This window comes from Scyliorhinus torazame, chromosome 3 (assembly GCF_047496885.1).
Source record: "Scyliorhinus torazame isolate Kashiwa2021f chromosome 3, sScyTor2.1, whole genome shotgun sequence".
NCBI lineage: Eukaryota > Metazoa > Chordata > Chondrichthyes > Carcharhiniformes > Scyliorhinidae > Scyliorhinus > Scyliorhinus torazame.
In genome coordinates this window covers 237,322,892-237,348,457 of record NC_092709.1, presented here as the reverse complement: position 1 = coordinate 237,348,457, position 25,566 = coordinate 237,322,892, and the positions used below count along the sequence as shown (strand labels likewise).

Here is a 25,566-nt window from a genome sequence, read left to right as displayed (position 1 = left end):
CACATTTATCAAGGTGGAACTCCCATCTGCCACATCTCAGCCCAGCTCTGGATCCTGTCAATGTCCTGTTGTAACCTGCAACAACCCTCAACACTATCTACAACTCCCCCAATCTTTGTCATCGGCAAACTTACTAACCCACCCTTCCACTTCCTCATCCAAGTCATTTATAAAAACCACAAAGAGCAGAGGTCCCAGAACAGTTCCTTGCGGGACACCACTGGTCACCGACCTCCAGGCGGAATACTTTCCATCCACTACCACTCGCTGTCTTCTTTCGGCCAGCCAATTCTGTATCCAGACAGCCAAATTTCCCTGTATCCCATGCCCCCTAACTTTCTGAATGAGCCTACCATGAGGAACCTTATCAAATGCCTTGCTGAAATCCATATACACCACATCCACTGCCCAACCTTCATCAATGTGTCTCGTCATATCCTCAAAGAATTCAATGAGGCTTGTGAGGCATGACCTGCCCCTCACAAAGCCATGCTGACTATCTTTAATCAAACTATGTTTTTTTAAATAATCATAAATCCTATTTCTCAGAACCCTTTCCAATATTTTGCTAATCAGACGTAAGACTGATGGGTCTGTAATTCCCAGGGATTTCCTTATTCCCTTTCTTGAACAGGGGAACAACATTCGCCTCCCTCCAATCATCCGGTACTACTCCAGTGGAGAGTGAGGACGCAAAGATCATCGCCAATGGCGCAGCAATCTCGTCCCTCGCTTCCTGTAGTAACCTTGGGTATATCCCGTCTGGCCCAGGGGACTTATCTATCCTGATGCTTTTCACAATTTCCAGCGCATCCTCCTTAATATCAACCTGTTCGAGTCTATTAACCTGGTTTACACTGTTCTCATGAGCAACAAGGTCCCTCTCTCCAATGAATACTGAAGCAAAATGTTCATTTAGAGCCTCCCCTACTTCCTCAGACACTCGGCACAAGTTCCCTCCACTATCTCTGATCGGCCCCACTCTCACTCTGATCATCCTCTTATTTCCCATATAGGTGTAGAACGCCTTTGGGTTTTCCCTAATCCTTCCCGCCAGGGCTTTTTCATGCCCCCTTCTAGCTCTCCTCAGTCCATTTTTGAGTTCCTTTCTGGCTACCTTGTAACCCTCTAGAGCGGTGCCAGATCCTTGCTTCCTCAGCCTTATGTAAGCTTCCTTCTTCCTCTTGACTAGAAGCTCCACTTCTCTTGTCATCCAAGGCTCCTTCACCTTACCATTCCTTCCTCGTCTCAGTGGGACAAAACTATCCAGCACTCGTAGCAAGTGCTCCTTAAACAACCCCCACATTACGGTTGTGCATTTCCCCAAGAACAATTGTTCCCACTTTATGCTCCTCAGCCCCTGTCTAATGGCAGTATAATTTCCCCTCCCCCAATTAAATACCTTCCCATACTGTCTGTTCCTTTCCCTCTCCATGACTGTGGTAAAGGTCAAGGGGTTGTGGTCACTGTCACCAAAATGCTCTCCCACTGAGACATCTGACACCTGGCCTGGTTCGTTGCCGAGCACCCAAGTCCAATATGGTCTCCCCCCTAGACGGCCTATCTACATATTGAGTCAGGAATCCTTCCTGTACACACCTGACAAAATCTGCTCCATCCAAACCATTTGCACTAAGGAGGTTCCAGTCAATATTAGGGAAGTTGAAGTCACCCATGACAACAACTCTGTTACTTCTGCACTTTTCCAAGATCTGCCACCCAATCTGTTCCTCTATCTCTCTGCTGCTATTGGGGGGTCTATAGAAAACTCCCAATAACGTGACTGTTCCTTTCTTATTTCTGACTTCCACCCATACTGACTCAGTAGACAAACCCTCCTCAGCTACCTCCTTTTCTGCAGCTGTGGTGCACCCGCTAATTAACAGTTGCCACTCCCCCTCCTCTTTTACCTCTCTCACTATTCTTCTGAAAACATCTAACCCCCAGAACATCTAAGAACCATTCCTGCCCCTGTGAAATCCATGTCTCCTTGATGGCCACAACATCGTAGTTCCAAGTACTGATCTATACTCTTAAGTTCATCTCCCTTATTCCTGCACTCCTTGCATTGAAACAGACACACTTTAACCCATTCCACTGAGTGCAACTTTGCCCTATCAACTGTCTATCCTTCCTCACAGACTTGCTGCATACTATTTCCGCCTGTTCAACAGCTACCCTATCCTCTGATCCATAGCTCTGGTCCCCACCCCCTGCCAAACTAGTTTAAACCCTCCCAAAGAGCTTGAGCAAACCTCCCACGCAGGATATTGGTGCCCCTCCAGTTTAGGTGCAATCCGTCTTTCATGTACAGGTCCCACGTTCCCCAGAAGATATCCCAATGATCCACATTTCTGAAGCCTTCCTTCCTGCACCAGCCCTGTAGCCACGTGTTCAGCTGCACTTGCTCTCTGTTCCTTGCCTCACTTGCACGTGGCACCGGTAGCAATCCTGAGATCACTACTCTGCTTGTCCTGCTCTTTAGCTTCCAACCTAACTCTCAAAAATTACTTTTTAGGTCCTCATCCCTTTTCTTAGCTATGTTGTTGGTGCCTATGTGCACCACGACTTCTGGTTACTCCCCCTCCCCCTTAAGAATCCTGTAGACTCTATCCGAGACATCCCAGGCACCCGGGAGGCAACATACCTTCCGGGAGTCTCGTTCCCGACCGCAGAATCTCCTATCCATTCCCCTAACCATTGAGTCTCCTATCGCTATTGCTTTTCTATTCTCCCCCCTTCCCTTCTGAGCCACAGAGCCAGGCTCAGTGCCAGAGACCTGGCTGCTAGGGTCTTCCCACGGTAGGTCATCCCCGCCCCCCCAACAGCATCCAAAACGTTATACTTGTTTTGAAGGGGAACGGTCACTTGGGATACCTGCACTGTCTGCCCCTTTGTTTTCCTTCCTCTGACTGTAACCCAGCTACTCTTTTCCTAACTCCCTCAGTCACCAAACTCTCACTATAGCACTCAAATGTATCCAAAATCAGCACTCAGTGCAAACAACGTCAGCACTGTCAGCTGGCTCACCTTTATATTGTGTGACTCGCCTCTGAAAACTGAAGCTCCAGCTGCAAGTAGAACCTCTGTTTAAAGCTAATTGAAAACTCACCTTCTTCTAAACCCAAACAGCAACTTTTAAGTTAATTAATTAAATAAAAGAAAGTCTAGACTTTAGATAAAGATGAACCCTTAATATCCCTCAGTCACCAAACTCTCACAATAGCACTCAAATGCACCCAAATTCAGCACTCAGTGCAAACAAAGTCAGCACTGTAAGCTGGCTCACCTTTATATGTGGATCTTTGTCATTTTCTGTCCCATAAGGCTGTAGATTCTCAATTGCTGGGTATATTTGAGATGAAAGGTGATGAATATTTGGGCATGAAGGAATCAATCATCAGACTTGGGGATAGGGCAGGAACATGAAGTTAATTTAGGTTTAGCTATGATCTTGTCGAATGGTGGAGCAGTACAGCCGTCTTCCATTATGTTCTTAGTTCAACCTCTGCAGTGTCTTGTTTCATTCAGATTGGTTTACCGGCTTCCGAATATAGCAGAGAAATAATATTAAGCATGATTGTGCCTACTATATGCAGGTGGGACTGTACTCCAAAATTCATAGGTATTCAAAAGACATTTGATACAGGGCTGCATGAAGTGCTACGTAAATGCAGACATTTAAGGAACACACTGCACTGGTAGGTTTCTGGGATTTAAAGAAAGGCTGATCCTTTTAATCGTAAACATTTTGACAAAGTAAATGTAGTCCTGTGGTGTGGAACAAAATTCCTTACACCCTTGATCCCAACTGTCAAATACTTTGGCCAGAATACAGTGTTCTCTTTCTTGTTGTAGATGATTTTTCTCCCCATGACCCAAACATGTCAAACATGTTGGGGCAGCACGGTAGCCTTGTGGATAGCACAATTGCTTCACAGCTCCAGGGTCCCAGGTTCGATTCCAGCTTGGGTCACTGTCTGTGCGGAGTCTGCACATCCTCCCCGTGTGTGCGTGGGTTTCCTCCGGGTGCTCCGGTTTCCTCCCACAGTCCAAAGATGTGCGGGTTAGGTGGATTGGCCATGATAAATTGCCCTTAGTGTCCAAAATTGCCCTTAGTGTTGGGTGGGGTTACTGGGTTATGGGGATAGGGTGGCAGGTGTTGACCTTGGGTAGGATGCTCTTTCCAAGAGCTGGTGCAGACTCGATGGGCCGAATGGCCTCCTTCTGCACTGTAAATTCTATGATCTATTCTATGACCCCAAAGGGTGTAAAGGTAAGCCCAGCAGGTCAGTTTAACTGAGGTGGTGGGGAAGCTACTAGAAACAGAAATTTGGGACAAAATTAATACTCAATTGAGCACATGTGAATTAATTAAGGCAAACTAGGCATGTATTTGTTCAGGGCAAACCATATTGAACTAACTTGGTGAAGGGACAATAGCAACATGGGTATAAAATTGGATGAGTGACAGAAAACAGAGAGTCGTGATTAATGAATGTTTTTTGAATAATGAATGGATTGTCCTGGGGTTCCCCAGGTATCAGTGTTGGGACCCTCACTTTTCTTGGTGTATATTAATGTCCGAGACTTTGGTACAGGCACAATTTGAACATTTGCGAATGTTACGAAACTTGGAAGCATTGCAAACGATGAGGAGCATAGTGTAGAACTTCAAAAGGACATAGAAAATGGTGAAATAGGCATACGAGTGGCAAATGAAATCCAGTGCAGAGAAGTGTGAAGTGATTCATGTTGGTCAGAAGAATATCGAGAGATGATATAAGCTAAAGGGTACAATTCCAAAGGGGCTTCATGGGCAGAGGGACCTGGGTGTATATGTGCACAATTCATTGAAGTTGGCAGGACAAGAGCGTAGTTAATAAAGCGTAGAGTATCATAGACTTCATGAATAGGGACATTGACTATTCTGTCCAGTTCTGGGACCGCAATCTCTGAAAGAAACAAAGGCATTAAATGGTATGTAGAAAAGATTCACAAAAGTGTTTCCAAGAATGAGGAAGTTCAGTTCTGAAGATAGATTGGAGAAGTTGGGATAATTTTCCTTGGAAAAGAGAAGGTTGAGAGTAGATTTAACAGAGCTATTTAAGATCATGATGGGTCTGGACAGAGTGGAATGGTTAACAATGAGAGGGCACAAACTTAAAATACAAAGCAGGCCTGACCAACCTTTTTGCTGGGGGGCACATTTCCATATTCTTACTCAAGGGGCCGATGAACAGAGGTCATAAAGATAAGGTCTGGCACAACATTAAACATGAATTTCAAAAAAAGTTGTGGTATGAAGAAAAGAAACAACTTACTGAGCAAAAATAAAGCAATAAATGGATAAGTTGAAAATGTTGCTCTGGTCTCAAGGTGCTCACACTCACTCCTGTCCCAGCCAACCAACAGAAAAACACATTCTTCCCAGCACATTCACAGCTGCCTTATTTACTGCTCTCCTCACATTTTCTGCAGGTAGGCTCAGTATCAGCAGCAAATGCATAATTAAAGGAGCAACTCTTTGCAGAATTTTCCACTCCACTTGCCATCTTACCAGTATTTTGAAAACTGACTCTGCGGGCTGCAGGTTGGACAAGTCTGGTTCAAAAGAAACAATGGAGACATTCAAAATTTTTCATACAGCGAGTGGTTAGGATCTGGAATGCACCACCTTAGGTGGTGGAGGTAGGGTCAAGTGAGACAATTAAGAGGGAATTGGATTATTATCTGCAAAGGAGAAGGTGGGGGAGAGGCATTAGATGAATTGCTCATTCAGGCAGCCGTTGCAGACGTGATGGGCCAGATGGAGTCCTCTGATGTAACCATTCTGTGATGACAAAATTAAACTTGAGTGAGCACCAAAATATTGCGTAAAACTGATGTTAATTACTTGATGGTGTCAAATTGGGAACATTTTGCATTCTGCATCTGATGTTAGTAACCAGCACTTCTATGCTGGACACAGCACCAATCATCTGAAAGATAAACAGAGCCTTAAATCTAACTCCCAATTAGTGGATCAAATTTTCTCCCTCTGCTGAAATAATTTTTTTTTTTAAATTTAGAGTACCCAATTCATTTTTTTCCAATTAAGGGGCAATTTAGCGTGGCCAATGCACCTATCCTGCACATCTTTGGGTTGTGAGGGCGAAACCCATGCAAGCATGGGGAGAATGTGCAAACTCCCCTCGGACAGTGAGCCAGAGCCAGAATCGAACCTGGGATCTCGGCACCGTGAGGCAGCAGTGCTACTGCTGAAATAAATTAAGAATAGAAGCGATAGAAATAATCCCCAAGGCCCCCTTGACCCAGCTCCACCATTTATAACATCATGATTGATCCTTGACCTCAGTTTCATTTTCCCATCTGAACCCCATAGTCATTAATTCCCTTACGAGTCCAAACTTCTATCAATCTCAGCGTGGAATATACTCCATGACTAAGCATCCACAGCCCTCTGAGCTGCCGAATTCTAACGAATCACAACTCACCATGCAGAAATTTAATCTGTCTGAAATAGATGTCTCCTTACCCTGAAACTGCCCCCGAGTTCTAGACTTTCCAGCCATGGAAACAGCCACTCAACATTTACCCTGTCGAACCCTCTCAGAATCCTCCTGTTCCATGGGGTCACTTCTAATTCTTCTTAACTCTAGAGAGTAGAGGCTCCTTTTACTTGATCTCTCCCCGTCGAAAAATCGCTTCAATCTCAACCTCTTGATCAGGAAATTCAGAAGACAAAACAAAAAATGATTGACAGAATAATAGCCACAATTACAAAACCGGCATTGTCAAGACCAAATTGGGAATATTTTTCACATATTTACCTGGACATGACTTTCAAATTAATCTGTTTGAAACCGCAAATCTACAAAAGTAATTGCTAAAAATTCTCATGCCAAGTCGGTGCCATTTCTATCTTTGAATTAGAATCTCCAGACTTCAAGCCACTAATAAAACATATTTGTAGGTGCAAGCGAAGAGAAAGTTTAATCAAGCAGTCACTTCAGATATGGTGAACCTTTTATAGCCAAATGCCACATCTACATTGCCATTGGGGAAATCATCATTCTCCATTCCTGGAATCTGGAACAACAGTTGCTATGTTCTGCTTATAGCTTGTATTTGGAAATGTTTGATTACATGTTTTGTTTGAAATTGTAACATTAGTAACTTTGTATGACTTATTTTAATGCATCAAAGTTTTATTTAACTGCATTGATACATGTAAAATGATGTTATTCTGACTTGCAGGACCATCAAACGTATTCAAAATTGTAAAGATGATCATGGAAAGGAATTTTCAACCTGTTATCATCTTCAGCTTCAGTAAAAAAGACTGTGAAGCGTATGCTCTGCAGATGTCCAAGCTGGACTTCAATACAGGTAGGAGCCACTTGTAAGATTAAACATTTTAATTCCACAAGAGAGAAAATGTTCAACCATTTTTCTAATTTAGTGGAGCCTACTGGCAAATTGCTAAATGTAATATTTATTTCACAAGGCTGACTGAATAACTTTGAGCAGCATGAGTCCATGTCCAGTTTCTACTTGAAGGTATCTTTTTACTTATGAATTGCCAATGGCCTTGCGCTGGAAGTGTTTTATTTAGTTGTGGTTGTTCTAACAGGCTCCAGGTTTACAGCAGCATTAGATAGAGTAGGAATAGCAGGTGTTTTTGTCATACTAGCTTCTTAGACTGTTTTGTCATCTGTCCTGAAGTTTGAAATGATCACTTTTAGACTCATAATGCCAGAGCTCCATCAAGTGTATATCTTACAGCTCTATATTTGGCTGATGGACTGATACATTGTTGCTTGGCACCTGGCTGTAGTATAGCAGTAAATGTGGCACCCTGTCTGACGCAAACTTGTTGTGAATTATATTACATCTCCCTTTCTTTAAAAGAAAGCCTCCATATCAACTTCGAGTCATTAGGTAATATTATCAAGGTACGTTAAACTAAAGAACATCAACAGTTGACTTTTATCTTTAAACTGAACACACTCTGCATCTTTTATAACTGGTTTTCTTGTTTCAAAAATTCATTCTTCACAGTATTGCTTAGATGGTCATATGTTTCATAGAATTCATAGAATCTCTGCAGTGCAGAAGGAGGTCATTCGGCCCATCGAGTCTGCACCGACCCTTTGAAAGAGCACTCTACTGTGCCCCATCCCCGTAACCCCGGTCCACTCCATCTCATCTGCAAATCTTTGGTCTAAGGGAGGAAAGTGGAATACCTGGAGGAAACCCATGCAGACACTGGGAGAATATGCAAACTCCACACAGTCACCCAAGGCCGCAATCGAACCTGGGTCTCTGGCGATGTGAGGCAGCATTGCTAACCACTGTGCCTCCTCTGAGCTAAAATAACGTACTGCAGTCAGTCTTGGACTTGCAGTACTTCTCAAGCTCTGCTTTGACTTTGCAGCCAATGTTTTTCTTCCTACCACTCTATATGCCTGTTGTCCACCAATTTTCCAGCTTTTTACTGTGGCCACTCTGCTTGGCTTCTTACACTTTGTGTTTCCTCTTTTAAACAATCCAGCATTCCTGACAGTTTATTATTGGTCTCCAGTAAATCATTCTTTGACTGTCATATTGTGTTAAACTGCATCTGCAGCACACCTATTTCCTGTCTGAATTTAACACTGTCACTCTTTGCTGTTTCAGGTTTGCCTATTTAAAGCATGTAATGTTAAAGTTTTAACCTGAGGTTCAGGATCTCTCTTGGATACCTCTTCTGCTCACTGGACAGTTTGAAGTTTCTGTTCCAAATGATCCTTTTCAGGTTGTCACATTCTGTCCACTTTCCAGATCAGCGACTTTATTTCTAATTTTACATCTTGGAGTGCTGCAAGTTTCTGGGAATCTTAACTTTCGCTTGCTAGATCATTGCAAATGAGCTCTCCTTTTCTGTCGAGAGCTCTTTGTGTTCTTCAAAATTGCCTGTAAGAATTTCAAAATTTGACTGCAATCCATTCATTTGGCTTTGCTTGTTGTTTCTCTTAACAGTGGAATGTACCCAGTCTGTAGGCTTTGTGATTCTGGTGATCACTTTCTTGCTTCTGACTGGAGGGCAATTTTAAATGAATGTCCTACCTTCAACTATCACTATTGCCACCTTCATCTTATGATTTATTAAATTAACTTCAGTTCTTCGCAGCTGCTTAATCCCATCATCGCAGAACCATCTGTTTCAGTGACATAAACGTACGGTTAACATCTTCTCAATGTGTGGCCCTCTGATTTGGTTGAATCTTTGTTCCCCCATGTGTCATGAGCATGACATTGCTTAGTTTCAGAGCATCTTTCTTTTAGTAACCATCTTCTTTCAAATTTTCAGGAAAGAGCTTCTGGTATTATCTGAAACCAAAGAGATAAACCAAAGAGAGCAAGTCTGGCAGCATCTGTAGGGAGAGAAAAGAGAACAAAGAACAAAGAAAAGTACAACACAGGAACAGGCCCTTCGGCCCTCCAACCCTGTGCCGACCATGCTGCCCGTCTATACTAAAATCTTCTACACTTCCTGGGTCCGTATCCCTCTATTCCCATCCTATTCATGTATTTGTCAAGATGCCCCTGAAATGGCACTATCGTCTCTGCTTCCACCACCTCCTCCGGCAGCGAGTTCCAGGCACCCACTACCCTCTGTGTAAAAAAACTTGCCTCGTACATCTCTAAACCTTGCCCCAAGCACCTTAAACCTATGCCCCCGAGTAATTGACCCCTCTACCCTGGGAAAAAGCCTCTGAGTATCCACTCTGTCTATGCCCCTCATAATTTTGTAGACCTCTATCAGGTTCCCCCTCAACCTCTTTCGTTCCAGTGAGAACAAACCGAGTTTATTCAACCTCTCCTCATAGCTAATGCCCTCCATACCAGGCAACATCCTGGTAAATCTCTTCTGCACTCTCTCTAAAGCCTCCACATCTTTCTGGTAGTGTGGCGACCAGAATTGAACACGATACTCCAAGTGTGGCCTAACTAAGGTTCTATACAGCTGCAACATGACTTGCCAATTCTTATACTCAATGCCCCGGCCAATGAAGGCAAGCATGCCGTATGCCTTCTTGACTACCTTCTCCACCTGTGTTGCCCCTTTCAGTGACCTGTGGACCTATACACCTAGATCTCTCTGACTTTCAATACTCTTGAGGATTCTATCATTCACTGTATATTCCCTCCCTGCATTAGGCCTTCCAAAATGCATTACCTCACATTTGTCCGGATTAAACTCCATCTGCCACCTCTCCGCCCAAGTCTCCAAACGATCTAAATCCTGCTGTATCCTCTGACAGTCCTCATCGTTATCCGCAGTTCCACCAACCTTTGTGTCGTCTGCAAACTTACTAATCAGACCAGTTACATTTTCCTCCAAATCATTTATATATACTACGAACAGCAAAGGTCCCAGCACTGATCCCTGCGGAACACCACTAGTCACAGCCCTCCAATCAGAAAAGCACCCTTCCATTTCTACTCTCTGCCTTCTATGACCTAGCTAGTTCTGTATCCAGGGCTAACGTTAACAGCTCTTTTCACTCCCTACAGATGCTGCCAGACCTGCTGACATTTTCCAGCATTTTGTTTCAGATTCCAGCATCCACAATAATTTGCTTTTATCTGTATTATCTGAGTTGGATTCTATTCTGTAATCCAGTATCAAACCTCAGCTTCACATTTCTGGTTGTGGTTATGCATTGTTGCGCAAATTTCCTTCTGGGAACTGTCACAGCCAGACTTTTCATGCACTTGTATGGTTTCCATGTTTATTGTGTTTTCAAACTCGTTTTCATCTTCTAGGGTGTAGATGTTTTTGTTTCTTTTCCTTTTCATTTGCCCCGTTGCTCTTTAATAACTCGTTAACATCTTTTCTTTTCTTCTGCACATCTTTTCCCAGTGATTGTTTTTTTTTTAATAAGCTCTGCATCTTGATCCATATGCAGAACATTTTCTTCTGTACGTGAACTGATGTGCTCATCTACAGCTCTTGCACATATTTCTCTCTGTCTAGTGTGCTTTTGTCTGTTGCTGTTCCACTACATCAATCTAGCAACCTTTAATGTGACTGAAGGCCAGCTGGCCGGGTAGTCAACATCTTCATCTGTTTGCTGTGTGGCTTTGTGCCCTGGCATTGCTATAGTCTGATATTGTGAGATTGTCTTTTCCAATCAAATCTTTTTGTACTTCCGTGTGTGCGGAGCTCCTGCAGTATTGGATGACAAGAAGAGGCTTGTATTATTGCAAAGAATAGTAGCAAATCTGCGATTGAGTGTGTTTTCGAAACCAGCAAAGGGTAACCACAAGTTATTAAAAGAGAGAAAAAAATTTAATTTGAGAGTAAATTAACCAGGAGTATAACAACAAATTGTAGGAGCTTTGATAGATAAAAAAGTGAGTGAAATAAACTTTGGTCCATTAGAGGTAGCAAGTGGGTAAAATAAACATTGGTCCCTTGGAAGTAATGACAGGACTTCCGGTTGCGGCGATGACCAGCTAAGCCGCACGTTTCGGCACCTCCCGTTTCAACGGACTTTTGGGCTCTTATCGGGAGCCCCAACGGAAGTTTTTTGCGGCCAAACCCAGTGTGAGGTGACAAAGGAAGGAGTCCCCCCAGCTGTGGATGGAAAGGAGCGACAGTAGTGGCCGGATTGCGGAGGATCCTTTGGAGCAGCGGCAGAGAAGAGAAGGGAGAAGCAAGATGGCGGCCGAGGGAGCCCAGATGGTATGGGGCCCGGAACAGCAGGAGTTCCTCCGACGATGTGTGGAGGAGCTCAAGAAAGAGGTGCTGGCGCCGATGTTGCTGGCAATCGAGGGACTAAAGGAAACACAAAAGGTCCAGGCAATGGAGCTCTGTGGAGTGAAGGCAAAGGCAGCCAAGAACGAAGACGAGATACAGGGCCTGGTGGTAAAAACGGAGACGCACGAGGCACTACACAAGAGGTGCATAGAAAGGCTGGAAGCCCTGGAGAACAGCTCGAGGAGGAAGAACCTACGGATTTTAGGTCTCCCCGAAGGAACAGAGGGAGCGGATGCTGGGGCGTATGTGAGTACGATGCTCCATACTCTAATGGGAGCTGAGGCCCCAACGGGCCCTCTGGAAGTGGAGGGAGCGTACCGGGTCCTCGTGAGAAGACCAAAGGCAGGGGAAACACCAAGAGCAATAGTGGTGAAGTTCCATTGCTACAGGGACAGGGAGCCGGTCCTGAACTGGGCTAAGAAGACACGGAGTAGCAAGTGGGAGAACGCGGTGATACACGTGTATCAAGACTGGAGTGCGGTGGTGGCGAGAAGGAGGGCGAGATTCAACCGGGCCAAGGCGGTGCTCCATAGGAAGAAAGTCAAGTTTGGGATGCTGCAGCCGGCGAGATTGTGGGTCACACATCAGGGCAAACACCACTACTTCGAGACGGCGGAGGAGGCATGGACATTCATTCAGGAAGAGAAATTGGACTAGACTTGAGAAATTGATGCCCGGAGAGGGGTAGCGGCACAGAAATATAAAGTGGGGAGAGGGGAGGGCTAATGTGTAATAATGTTGGACGGGGAATTATTATTTTTTTTTTCCTCCCCCCGATGTGGGGGACATGAAGAAATGTGGGCGCCGGTGGAAAAGGGGACAGGGAAGGGGAATGAGGGAACTGCGCCATTAGGGGTGGGGCCGAGAGGCAGGCGCGGGTATTTTCCCGCGCTATGGAAACTGGCGGGAAAAAAGGGCGCAGGAAGGAAGGGAGCCTCACACGCAGGGAGGTCAAAGGATGAACGGGGGAAGCCGAGGTCAGCCAGAGTTAGCTGACTTACGGAAGCAATATGGGGGGAGTAATCAAGCTAGAGGGGGATCTGGGGGTGGGGGGGACATGACTAACTGGGTTGCTGCTGCTGAGAGTAAGGGGGAGCTGATACGAGACGAGGTGGTCGGGACGGGAGGGCGCCGTCTGGGGGACAGACGGGTGCGTGAGACCTGGGTATGGAGATGGTTTAAAAAAGGAAATGGCTAGTCGACGAAGGGGGGAGGTGTAAATGGCCCCCCAACCCGGCTGATCACGTGGAATGTGAGAGGTTAAAATGGGCCGAAGAGACTGAAGGCGGACGTAGTTATGCTCCAGGAGACACACCTGAAGGTGGCGGATCAGGTTAGACTAAGGAAAGGATGGGTGGGACAGGTATTCCACTCAGGGTTGGACGCGAAAAACAGAGGGGTGGCAATACTGGTGGGGAAACGTGTATCGTTCGAGGCTAAGACCATAGTGGTGGATAGTGTGGGCAGGTATGTGATGGTGAGTGGCAGATTGCAGGGTGAGGCGGTTGTGCTGGTGAACGTATATGCCCCGAACTGGGATGACGCGGGATTCATGAAGCGAATGCTGGGACGTATCCCGGACCTGGAGGTGGGAAACTTGTTAATGGGGGGGGGGGGACTTTAACACAGTGCTTGACCCAGGGCTGGACCGGTCCAGATCCAGGACCGGGAGAAGGCTGGCAGCGGCCAGGGTGCTTAGGGGATTCATGGAGCAAATGGGGGGAGTAGATCCGTGGAGATTTGCCAGACCGATGGGTAAAGAGTTTTCCTTTTTCTCCCATGTCCACAAGGTATATTCCCGGATAGACTTTTTTGTTTTGGGAAGGGCACTGATCCCGAGGGTGGCAGGAACGGAGTACTCGGCTATAGCCGTGGCAGATCACGCCCAGCATTGGGTGGATCTGGAACTGGGAGAGGAAAGGGAGCAGCGCCCACTCTGGTGATTAGACATGGGACTACTGGCGGACGAGGGGGTATGCGGAAGGGTGAGGGGATGTATCGAAAGATACCTGGAGGTCAATGACGATGGGGAGGTCCAAGTGGGAGCAGTATGGGAAGCGCTGAAGGCGATGGTTAGAGGAGAGCTGATTTCCATCAGTGCCCACAAGGGGAAACAAGAGGGTAAAGAAAGAGAGAGATTAGTTGGGGAAATTTTGAGGGTGGATAGGAAGTATGCGGAGGCCCCAGACGAAGGGCTATACAGGGAAAGACGAAGATTACAGACGGAGTTTGACCTGCTGACCACGGGAAATGCAGAGACACAGTGGAGGAAGGCACAGGGGATGCAATATGAATATGGGGAAAAGGCGAACCGGCTGCTGGCCCAACAACTTCAGAAGAGGGGGGCGGCGAGAGAGATTGGAGGAGTTAGGGACGAAACGGGAAAGATGGAGCAGAGAGCAGGGAAAGTGAACGAGGTGTTCAAGACGTTCTATGAGAGGCTGTACAAGTCCCAACCCCCGGAGGGGAAAGAAGGAATGATCCACTTTTTGGACCAGCTAGAGTTCCCGGGGGTGGAGGGGCAGGAGTTGGCAGGTCTGGGGCGCAGATTGAGGTGGATGAGGTGATCAAAGGAATTCGGAACATGCAAGCAGGGAAGGCACCGGGACCAGATGGGTTCCCGGTGGAATTTTATAGGAAGAATATGGACCTGTTGGCCCCGCTTTTGGCGAGAACCTTTAATGAGGCTAAGGAAAGGGGGACATTACCCCCGACAATGTCGGAGGCGACGATATCGCTAATTCTGAAACGAGACAAAGACCCGTTGCAGTGCGGGTCATACAGGCCCATCTCCCTCCTAAACGTAGACGCCAAACTGCTGGCCAAAGTGATGGCGACAAGGATAGAGGATTGTGTCCCAGGAGTGGTACATGACGACCAGACAGGGTTTGTTAAGGGGAGACAATTGACTGCCAATGTACGAAGGTTTCTGGGGGTGATGATGATGCCTCCACCGGAGGGGGAGGCAGAGATAGTGGTGGCGATGGATGCAGAGAAGGCATTCGATAGGGTGGAGTGGGACTATTTGTGGGAAGTACTTATGAGATTTGGGTTCGGGGAGGGGTTCATTAGATGGGTTAGACTCTTGTACGCGGCCCCGGTGGCAAGCGTCGTTACAAACAGGCAAAGATCGGGATACCTTCGACTACACAGGGGTACAAGACAAGGGTGCCCCCTGTCCCCGTTACTGTTCGCGTTGGCAATTGAACCATTGGCCATAGCGCTGAGGGACTCTAAGAAGTGGAGGGGGGTGCTTAGAGGGGGAGAGGAACATCGAGTATCACTATATGCAGACGATTTGCTGCTATATATGGCGGACCCGGTAGAGGGGATGCCAGAGGTAATGCAGATACTCGGAGTTTGGAGAGTTCTCGGGATACAAATTAAATATGGGAAAGAGCGAACGTTTTGTGATGCACCCCGGGGAACAGGGCAGGGGGATAGATGCTCTGCCGCTGAGGAGAGTAGCAAGGAATTTTCGATACCTGGGGATACAGGTGGTCAGGAACTGGGGAACCCTACATAAATTTAACCTGACACGATTGGTAGAGCAGATGGAGGAGGACTTTAAGAGGTGGGATATGGTGCCCCTGTCATTGGCGGGCAGAGTACAGGCGGTTAAAATGGTGGTCCTCCCGAGGTTTCTTTTCGTGTTTCAGTGCCTCCCCATCCTGATTACAAAGGCCTTCTTCGAAAAAATAGACAGGAGCATTATGAGCTTTGTGTGGGCGGGAAAGACCCCGAGGGTAAAGAGGGGGTTCCTGCAGCGCAGTAGGGACAGAGGGGGATTGGCACTGCCGAGTCTGAGTGACTACTATTGGGCCGCCAATGTGTCGATGATCTGTAAGTGGATGAGGGAAGAAGAAGGTGCGGCGTGGAAAAGATTGGAGACGGCGTCCCGTAAGGGAACGAGCCTAAAAGCGCTGGCGACGGCGTCGCTATCATTCTCCCCGAAAAGGTACACCACAAACCCAGTGGTGGTGGCGACCTTGAAGATCTGGGGGCAGTGGAGACGACATAGGGGAGTGACGAGTGTCTCGGTGTGGTCCCCGATAAGGAATAACCACAGGTTTGTCCCGGGGAGGATAGATGGGGGATTTCAATGTTGGCAGCGAGCAGGAATTAGGAAGCTGAAGGACCTGTTTGTGGACGGGGCGTTTGCGAATTTGGGAGAATAGGAAGAAAAATATAAGTTGCCACCAGGGAATGCCTTCCGATACATGCAAGTGAGGGCATTTACGAGGCAACAGGTGAGGCTCCCGACACAAGGGGTCCAGGATAGAGTGATTTCGGGGGCATGGGTTGGAGAAGGTAAAGTGTCCGAAATATACAGGGAGATGAGAGACGAGGGGGAGGCGATGGTAGAGGAGCTGAAGGGAAAATGGGAAGAGGAGCTGGGGGAAGAGATTGAGGAGGGGCTGTGGGCAGATGCCCTAAGTAGGGTAAATTCCTCGTCCTCGTGTGCCAGGCTTGGCCTGATTCAATTTAAGGTTCTACATACAGCGCATATGACGATGGCAAGACTAAGCAGGTTTTTTGGGGTGGAGGACAGGTGTGGGAGGTGCTCAGGAAGCTCGGCGAACCACACTCGCATGTTCTGGTTGTGTCCGGCACTGCATGAGTTCTGGGAGGGTGTGACAAGAGTGATCTCAAAGGTGGTGGGGGTCTGGGTCAAACCAAGCTGGGGGATGGCTATATTTGGCGTTTCAGAAGAACCGGGAGTGCAGGAGGCGAAAGAGGCCGACGTTTTGGCCTTTGCGTCCCTAGTAGCCTGGCGAAGGATTCTACTTATGTGGAAAGAAGCGAAGCCCCCGGGCGTGGAGGCCTGGATAAACGACATGGCAGGGTTCATAAGACTGGAACGAATAAAATATGCGTTAAGAGGATCGGCTCAGGGGTTCACCAGGCGGTGGCAACCGTTCCTTGACTATCTCGCGGAACGATAATGGAAAAACAGAAAAGACAGCAGCAGCAACCCGGGGGGGGGGGGATTATTCCGTGTTCTTGTTTTTCTTAGTTAGTTGTTGATATTTGCTTTTTGTTTATTTCTTTTTCCACCTGTTGTCAGTCTAATATATTATTTAATAACGTTTAATGTATATTCCTTTATTAAGTTGTAAAAATGGAAAATCTTTGTTTGAAAAACTTCAATAAAATATATTTAAAAAAAAAAAGAAGTAATGACAAGAAATTATGGTGAACGTGGAAATGCAGAGTCATTCAACAAATATTTTGTGTCTGTCTTCACAGTAGAAGACACAAATTACATACCAGAAATAGATGGTAACCGAGGTCCTGGCAAGAGTGAGGAACTTAAGATAATTAACATCAGCAGGCAAAAATATTGGAAAAACATAAGGGACTAGTAAGCATTGCGCTGGTCAAGGAGACACAGCCTGAGTGAGTGAGACACAGACAGAGTGAGAATTTGGTAATTTGGTGCAGTGAGGTAATTCGGTGAAGAGTGGGAGAAGGTGCTTTTTCCCGACTGTTTTGTTCTCTCTTTCTTCGGGCCTAATTTTGAGAGCCGTTCGGAGGAGGAGCAGTCTCTGTGAGTATAAAAACCTAACGGTAACTTCCTGTTTTACAGGTTTTTTTTCTCCAAAAGTGACGTCAGAGGGAAGCTGTGATCTGATTGGTTGATAGCAAATCTGCCCCAAATTAAAAAAAAAAACCACAGCTAAACTCGTAAACCTAAATTAAACTAATTAATTAATTAGTGATGGCTGGTCAGGTGATGTGCTTGAGCTGCTTGATGTGGGAGCTGGCAGATCCCATTGCGAGCTGCAGCGACCACATCTGCAGTAAGTGTTGGCTGCTCGAAGAGCTCCGGCTCAGAGTTGATGAGCTGGAGTCTGAGCTTCAAACACTGAGGCACATCCGGGAGGGGAAGACTTACCTGGACACTGTGTTTCAGGAGGCAGTCACACCTGTCAGAGTAAGTAGTTTAAATCCTGCCAGTGGCCAGGGACAGCATGGTGTGACTGCAAGTCAGGCAGGTAAAGAGAACCAGCAGTCAGGAACTGAGGAGCCTCAGCCCTTGACACTGTCCAACAGGTATGAGGCACTTGCTCCCTGTGTGGATGGTGAACAGGGCTGCAGGAAGGATGAGTCAGCTGACCAAGGCACTATGGTTCAGCAGGCCATTCAAGGGGAGGGAGTAAATAGGCAAGTTGTAGTTGTAGGGGATTCTATTATCAGGGGGATAGATAGTATCCTTTGTGAGCAGGATAAAGAGTCCCGCATGGTATGTTGCCTGCCCGGTGCTAGGGTGCGGGACATCTCTGACCGGCTTGAAAGGATACTGGAGAGGGAGGGGGAGGATCCAGTTATTGCGGTCCATGTCGGTACCAACAACATAGACAAGTCTAGAAAAGAGGACCTGTTTAGAGATTATAAAGAGCTAGGATTCAAATTAAAAAAAACAGGTCCTCCAGGATCATAATCTCTGGATTACTGCCCGAGCCACGTGCAAATTGGCATAGGGAGGCAAGAATAAGGGAAGTTAACACGTGGCTGAAAGAGTGGTGTGGGAAAGAGGGGTTCCTTTTCATGGGACACTGGCATCAGTTTTGGGACAGGGGGGACCTATACGGTTGGGATGGTCTCCACCTGAACCGAGCTGGGACCAGTGTTCTGGCGAAAAGAGTAAATAGGGTGGTCAATAGGACTTTAAACTAGAGATTAGGGGGGGAAGGGAAAGTCAGGGAACCAAGAGGTGAAGTAATCAGTGGGAAGCGTAGCTGCTTAGGAATATAAAAAAGCACGAAAAGACAGAACTCAGGAGAGGTTACGATAGTCCCATCCCACAAAATATGACATGGAAAGGCTCAGTAAACCAAGGTCCACCACACTAGGAAAACAAAAAGGGACGGTCAATAGAGAATTAAAGGTGCTATATTTAAATGCGCGCAGTGTACGGAACAAGGTAGATGAGCTTGTGGCCCAGATTGTGACGGGCAGGTATGATGTGGTAGGCATCACAGAGACGTGGTTTCAGGGGGTTCAGGACTGGCATTTAAACATCCAGGGATTCACAACCTATCGAAAAGACAGAGAGGTGGGCAGAGGGGGCGGGGTTGCCTTGTTAATTAGGAATGAAATTAAATCAATAGCACTAAACGACATAGGGTCAGATGATGTGGAGTCTGTGTGGGTAGAGTTGAGGAACCACAAAGGCAAAAAAAAACATAATGGGAGTTATGTACAGGCCTCCTAACAGTGGTCAGGACCAGGGGCACAAAATGCACCACAAAATAGAAAGTGCATGTCAGAAAGGCAAGGTCACAGTGATCATGGGGGACTTCAATATGCAGGTGGACTGGGTAAATAATGCTGCCAGTGGACCCAAGGAAAGGGAATTCATTGAATGTTTACAGGAGAGCTTTTTGGAACAGCTTGTGATGGAGCCCACGAGGGGACAGGCCATTCTGGACTTAGTGTTATGTAATGAGCCAGACTTGATTAAAGATCTTAAAGTAAGGGAACACTTAGGAGGCAGTGATCATAATATGGTAGAATTCAATCTCCAATTTGAAAGAAGGAAGGTAGAATCAGATGTAAAGGTGTTACAGTTAAATAAAGGTAACTACAGGGGCATGAGGGAGGAACTGACGAAAATCGACTGGGAGCAGAGCCTAGTGGGAAAGACAGTAGAACAGCAATGGCAGGAGTTTCTGTGAGTAATTGAGGACACAGTGCAGAGGTTCATCCCAAAGAAAAGAAAGGTTATCAGAGGGGGGATTAGGCAGCCATGGCTGACAAAGGAAGTTAGGGAATGCATCAAAGCAAAAGAGAAAGCCTATAATATGGCAAAGAGTAGTGGGAAGTCAGACGATTGGGAAGGCTACAAAAACAAACAGAGGATAACAAAGAGAGAAATAAGGAAAGAGAGGATCAATTATGAAGGTAGGCTAGCCAGTAACATTAGGAATGATAGTAAAAGTTTCTTTAAATACATTATAAACAAACGGGAGGCAAAAGTAGACTTTGGGCCGCTCCAAAATGACGCTGGTAATCTAGTGATGGGAGACAAGGAAATAGCCGAGGAACTAAATAAGTACTTTGCGTCAGTCTTCACAGTAGAAGACATGAGTAATATCCCAACAATTCAGGAGAGTCAGAGGGCAGAGTTGAATATGGTAGCCATCACAAAGGAGAAAGTGCTAGAGAAACTAAGAGGTCTACAAATTGATAAATCTCCGGGCCCAGATGGGCTACATCCTAGAGTTCTAAAGGAGATAGCTGAAGAAATAGTGGAGGCGTTAGTTATGATCTTTCAAAAGTCACTGGAGTCAGGCAAAGTCCCAGAGGATTGGAAAATCGCTGTTGTAACCCCCCCTGTTCAAGAAGGGAACAAGGAAAAAGATGGAAAATTATAGGCCAATTAGCCTAACCTCTGTTGTTGGCAAGATTCTAGAATCCATTGTTAAGGATGAGATTTGTAAATTCTTGGAAGTGCAGGGTCGGATTAGGACAAGTCAGCATGGATTTAGTAAGGGGAGGTCGTGCCTGACAAACCTGTTGGAGTTCTTTGAAGAGATAACAAATAGGTTAGACCAAGGAGAGCCAATGGATGTTATCTATCTTGACTTCCAAAAGGCCTTTGATAAGATGCCTCACTGGAGACTGCTGAGTAAAATAAGGGCCCATGGTATTCGAGGCAAGGTACTAACATGGATTGATGATTGGCTGTCAGGCAGAAGGCAGAGAGTTGGGATAAAAGGTTCTTTTTCGGAATGGCAACCGGTGACGAGTGGTGTACCGCAGGGTTCAGTGTTGGGGCCACAGCTGTTCTCTTTATATATTAACGATCTAGATGACGGGACTGGTGGCATTCTGGCTATGTTTGCCGATGATACAAAGATAGGTGGAGGGGCAGGTAATATGGAGGAGGTGGGGAGGCTGCAGAAAGATTTAGACAGTTTAGGAGAGTGGTCCAAGAAATGGCTGGTGAAATTCAACGTGGGCAAGTGCGAGGTCTTGCACTTTGGAAAAAAGAATAGAGGCATGGACTATTTTCTAAACGGTGACAAAATTCATAATGCTGAAGTGCAAAGGGACTTGGGAGTCCTAGTCCAGGATTCTCTAAAGGTAAACTTGCAGGTTGAGTCCGTAATTAAGAAAGCAAATGCAATCTTGTCATTTATCTCAAGAGGCTTGGAATATAAAAGCAGGGATGTACTTCTGAAGCTTTATAAAGCATTAGTTAGGCCCCATTTAGAATACTGTGAGCAATTTTGGGCCCCACACCTCAGGAAGGACATACTGGCACTGGAGCGGGTCCAGCGGAGATTCACACGGATGATCCCAGGAATGGTAGGCCTAACATACGATGAATGTCTGAGGATCCTGGGATTATATTCATTGGCGTTTTGGAGGTTGAGGGGAGATCTAATAGAAACTTACAAGATAATGAATGGCTTAGATAGGGTGGACGTAGGGAAGTTGTTTCCATTAGCTGGGGAGACTAGGACCCGGGGGCACAGCCTTAGAATAAAAGGGAGTCACTTTAGAACAGAGATGAGGAGAAATTTCTTCAGCCAGAGAGTGGTGGGTCTGTGGAATTCATTACCACAGAGGGCGGTGGAGGCCGGGACGTGGAGTGTCTTGAAGACAGAAGTTGATAGATTCTTGATTTCTCGAGGAATTAGGGGCTATGGGGAGAGAGCGGGTAAATGGAGTTGAAATGAGCCATGATTGAATGGTGGAGTGGACTCGATGGGCCGAATGGCCTTACTTCCGCTCCTATGCCTTATGGACTAAACACCAAAAATTCCAGATATCTGATGGCCAACTTAAATCTGAGGATTTTGAAAGAGGTGCTATACAGAAAGTTAATACACTGGTTGTAATTTTCCAAAATCCCCCAGACTCTGGCCCGGTCCTAATTGTTTGGAAGTTAGCAAATGTGACACTGCTATTAAGAAGGGCGAGAGAGAAAAAATAAACTCCAGGTCGGTTAGCCTGACATAGTTGCTGAGAAAGTGCTGGAATCTATTGTTGAAGAAGACTTAACAATGCTTGTTTTTGCGAAAGGGAAATTGTGTTTGACCAACTCATTAAGTTTTTAAAAGTATGTCATTAGGGGGGGGGGGGGGGCAGCATGATGGCGCAGTGATCAGCACTGCTGCCTCACGCCGCCGAGGTCCCAGGTTTGATCCCGGCTCTGGGTCACTGTCCGTGTGGAGTTTGCACATTCTCCCCGCCTTTGCGTGGGTTTCACCCCCACAACCCAAAGATGTGCAGGGTAGGTGGACAGGCCACGGTAAATTGCCCTTAATTGGAAAAAATGAATTGGGCACTCTACATTTATAACATTAGTAGGATAGATGAAGGCGAACCAGCTCATGTTGCATACTTTGATTTCTAAAAGGCATTTGATAATGTGCCACACAAAGCTGATATGCAAGATATAGGCACAAGGGGTTGGAGGTAATATATTAGCACGGATCGGTGTTTTGTTCATGGGCAGGAAGCAATGAGTTGGGATAAATGGACTTTTTCAAATTGGCAGACTGTAACTACTGCAATGCTACAAAGGTCAGTGCTGAGGTCTCAGCTATTTAGAGTCTGCGTTGATAACTTAAATGAAGAGAAAAGTCATGTATCCAAGTTTGCTGACAGTACAAAAAGGCTGCAAAGACATATGGACAGGTTATGTAAATGGTCAACTGGAGTATGCTTTTGCTAAGTTTGAAGTTTCCGCTTTGATAGGAAGAAGTAAGACCAGAAAAGCAGAATATTTCTTAATTTGTAAATGATTAAAGAGATTTGATGAACTCGTCCAAGGACACACAGTTAGCATATATGTACAGAAAGCACTCATGAAGTAAAATGGCATGTTGGCCTTTATGGAAGGGCTGTGACTCTTTGGAATTCTCTATCCCAGAAGATTGTGGATACCCTATCATTGAATACAATAATTAAGGCTTGGACAGACAGATTTTTGTGCTCTCGGAATCAATGTATGTGGAGAACGGGAGAGAAAGTAGACATTCAGTGACAGATCAACCATGAATGGTGGATCAGCTTGAAGGACAGTATGGTCTTCTGCTCCTACTTTTCATGTTTGATTGGCACCCAATCCATTATTTAAATATCTACTCCCTCCACTGTCAGTGCAGCATGGTAGCAGTGTGTCCACAGGATTCACGACAGCAATTTATCATGGCGTATTTGGCAGCACCACTCAAACCCACAACCTCTATCACCCAGAGCATCATGTGTCAAAGTTCTGCTCCAAGACGAACAACACGGATTTGGACAAATATCACATTTTACTTCCATTGTTGCTGGCTCAAAGCCCAGGATCGCGCTGTGTTAACAACATTGTTCAGAGCACTTTCATCATACGGACTGCAGTTGTTCAAGAAGGCACCTTCTTGAAGGTATGGCAATAAATGTTGGCCTTGCCATTGCCACCATCTGGAAGAATAAATAAATAGAGTATGAAGAAATAATTTTATTTTTGCCCTTCATTCAGTGTTGAGTATTACAAATCAAATTGGTGTTTGCTCAATCCAGTTGGATCAGAATTTTTAACAACTGGAAAATATCATTGTGAGTGTGATGACTCCCTCGGAGGTCACAGACTATGCACCATCCGTTTCCCATGACTACCATGGAGTATGAACTCCCCAGGTAAAACAGGGTGGGGCTTTCCCTTAATGGGGAACCACATTGTATAAAAACCCCAACCTGGGTGCAGGTCCGGGAGGATGACCCTTCAGGGCGAGGAGAATCAATTGCGTGTACCAAATAAATCTGTTCATTTTACATCCTACTGTGTGTCTCTTTGTTGGATTCTACAGTGAACAACAGTCAAATTGTTTTTTCACTCAATCAGCCGCACTTACTTGACATCTCAGCAGATTCCCCAATTCTTTCTTTCTCCAGAACTGCACGAATTTATACTTCCAACTTCAGTGGTCATTCCTGTCAACTTAGTCCAAAATATTGATGCCCTTTGAATGAAAAGTTTCACCTCTTGTTCCTAATTTCTTAATTTTTAATGTGTACTGCCTGGTATTTGAATCCTTTCCTATTAATTAATCTGGATTACGTTTCCTTTACCAACTCGAAAATTTGGCCAACTCAGAGCTTCCTTTTTCAAGAGGAATTTGGCCAACTCCCTGAAATCTGCTTCATAATATAATTTTTGGGAAGTTGATAATTTGAGTTGCTCCTATTTCCCACGAGGTTTGCTGCAGTTCATACGATGGGTATGGCACGGCTTCCTTGAGATAAATTTTAAATTGTAGTTATTTCAAATTCTAAAACCATTGGACACTGATAAAACATTTTGGATTATCTCTACTCATGTCATAATGGCAACAAAATCTGACTTGAAGAACAATTTAATTTTTGGCGAGGCACTTGGGAGTGGAAGGGCAACATGTAGCTTGCTGAAGATGGCATCATTTGTGGCATTGGTTGTAGGTCAGATGCAAATACAGGTATGCACAGCTATGAAGATTTTAAAGTTTTATTTGTTATTGGGAGCGGGCATAATGGTATTTGTTGCCTATATGGCATTTGACCTGTTTAGGATTGGGGTTCTTTGGAGTAAGCAGGCAGGTTCTATTTTCTGAATCAGTTGGGTTTTTATTTAGTGCTCAATTTTCTAATGTCAGCCGATTAATTAGCACAACTAATCTTAAATTGCTCTGAAAGAATTGGAGATCATGACCTCTAGGTTGCTAATTCAATGCTGTCACTGCAACACTGCTGTTCCTGCCAGTTCCTGTTAATAAATACACATTTTCAGATACTCTGGTTGATGGGGGAAGAAACCGTAGACCTTGCAAGGAGTTCCTTTGTAATTTGTGGGAGAGGAAAAGGTTGTGCGATGGCACAGTAAAAATGCCTGGCAGCATTTGCTTTGAATCATTACATGTGGCATTTGAAAACATCTAGATTGTAGGCTTTTTTTTCAATATTTCAGCTTTCTGCTGAAGACAGATGAGTTAACTTAACTTTAGTTATCAAAATAAGTCTTTTACTTTACATATTTAAGCATGTTTATGTGGACTGAAAATTACATTTTCTGTTAAAGTCTATATCTGTTAATGAATTTTCAATCATTTATTATTGCAATATACTTGGCGGCCTCGCAAACTTTGCAGCTGTGAGCATTCCAGTTGTGCGGTTGATGTGTAATATTTTGTTATGTTTTTATGTACATGCAGGCCGAATCTCCCTTTGCTCCTTTAGACCATTGTGTAAGGATGCTGCCAAGTCAAGACTATGCAACATATTTTTAATGCAATAAATATTAATTTTGTTTTATGCCAGTGATCCAACATTATTTTCTTCCTTTTAACAGTTCTGCTTATACACGTAAAATAAAATATTTAAGTGCCAAGTAATTTAAATAACTTGGATTTCCTGATTACTTTGCTGAATAAAACAGGATCCATATGGTGCCCTTCATGCTGCTGGGAGTTAGGTCATCTGTTGAAATCTTTATTCTAGTAAATTAGGGAGATGGACCAAAAACTGTGTAAGCATGTTGGAGAAATATAGCCATAGTGGAACCATCTGTGGGTTTAACAGTGTAATGAATCACCTTTGTTTTAATAGGGCTCCGAAGTAATTGTGGTTGTCATGTTTTCTGGAGGAGGAGGAAGGAGCAACTTGAACTGTAATGTCACATCTAATTTGCCACTGAAATATGTTTCATCCTATTTTGCCCCATGTTTTTCTTCTCCCGTGAACTGAAAATATGTGTTTAAGCAACCGTCTGCCATACT

General features: G+C 45.2%; 1 protein-coding gene across 1 annotated transcript in view; it reads left to right on the top strand.

Moving 5' to 3' along the window:
• Positions 1 to 25,566, top strand: part of LOC140409003 (exosome RNA helicase MTR4-like) — a 210,817-nt gene that overhangs the window by 46,807 nt on the left and 138,444 nt on the right. Inside the window, 1 exon segment of the mRNA XM_072497017.1 lies at positions 7,261 to 7,392. Within this exon segment, the coding sequence (XP_072353118.1) occupies positions 7,261 to 7,392 (132 nt within the window).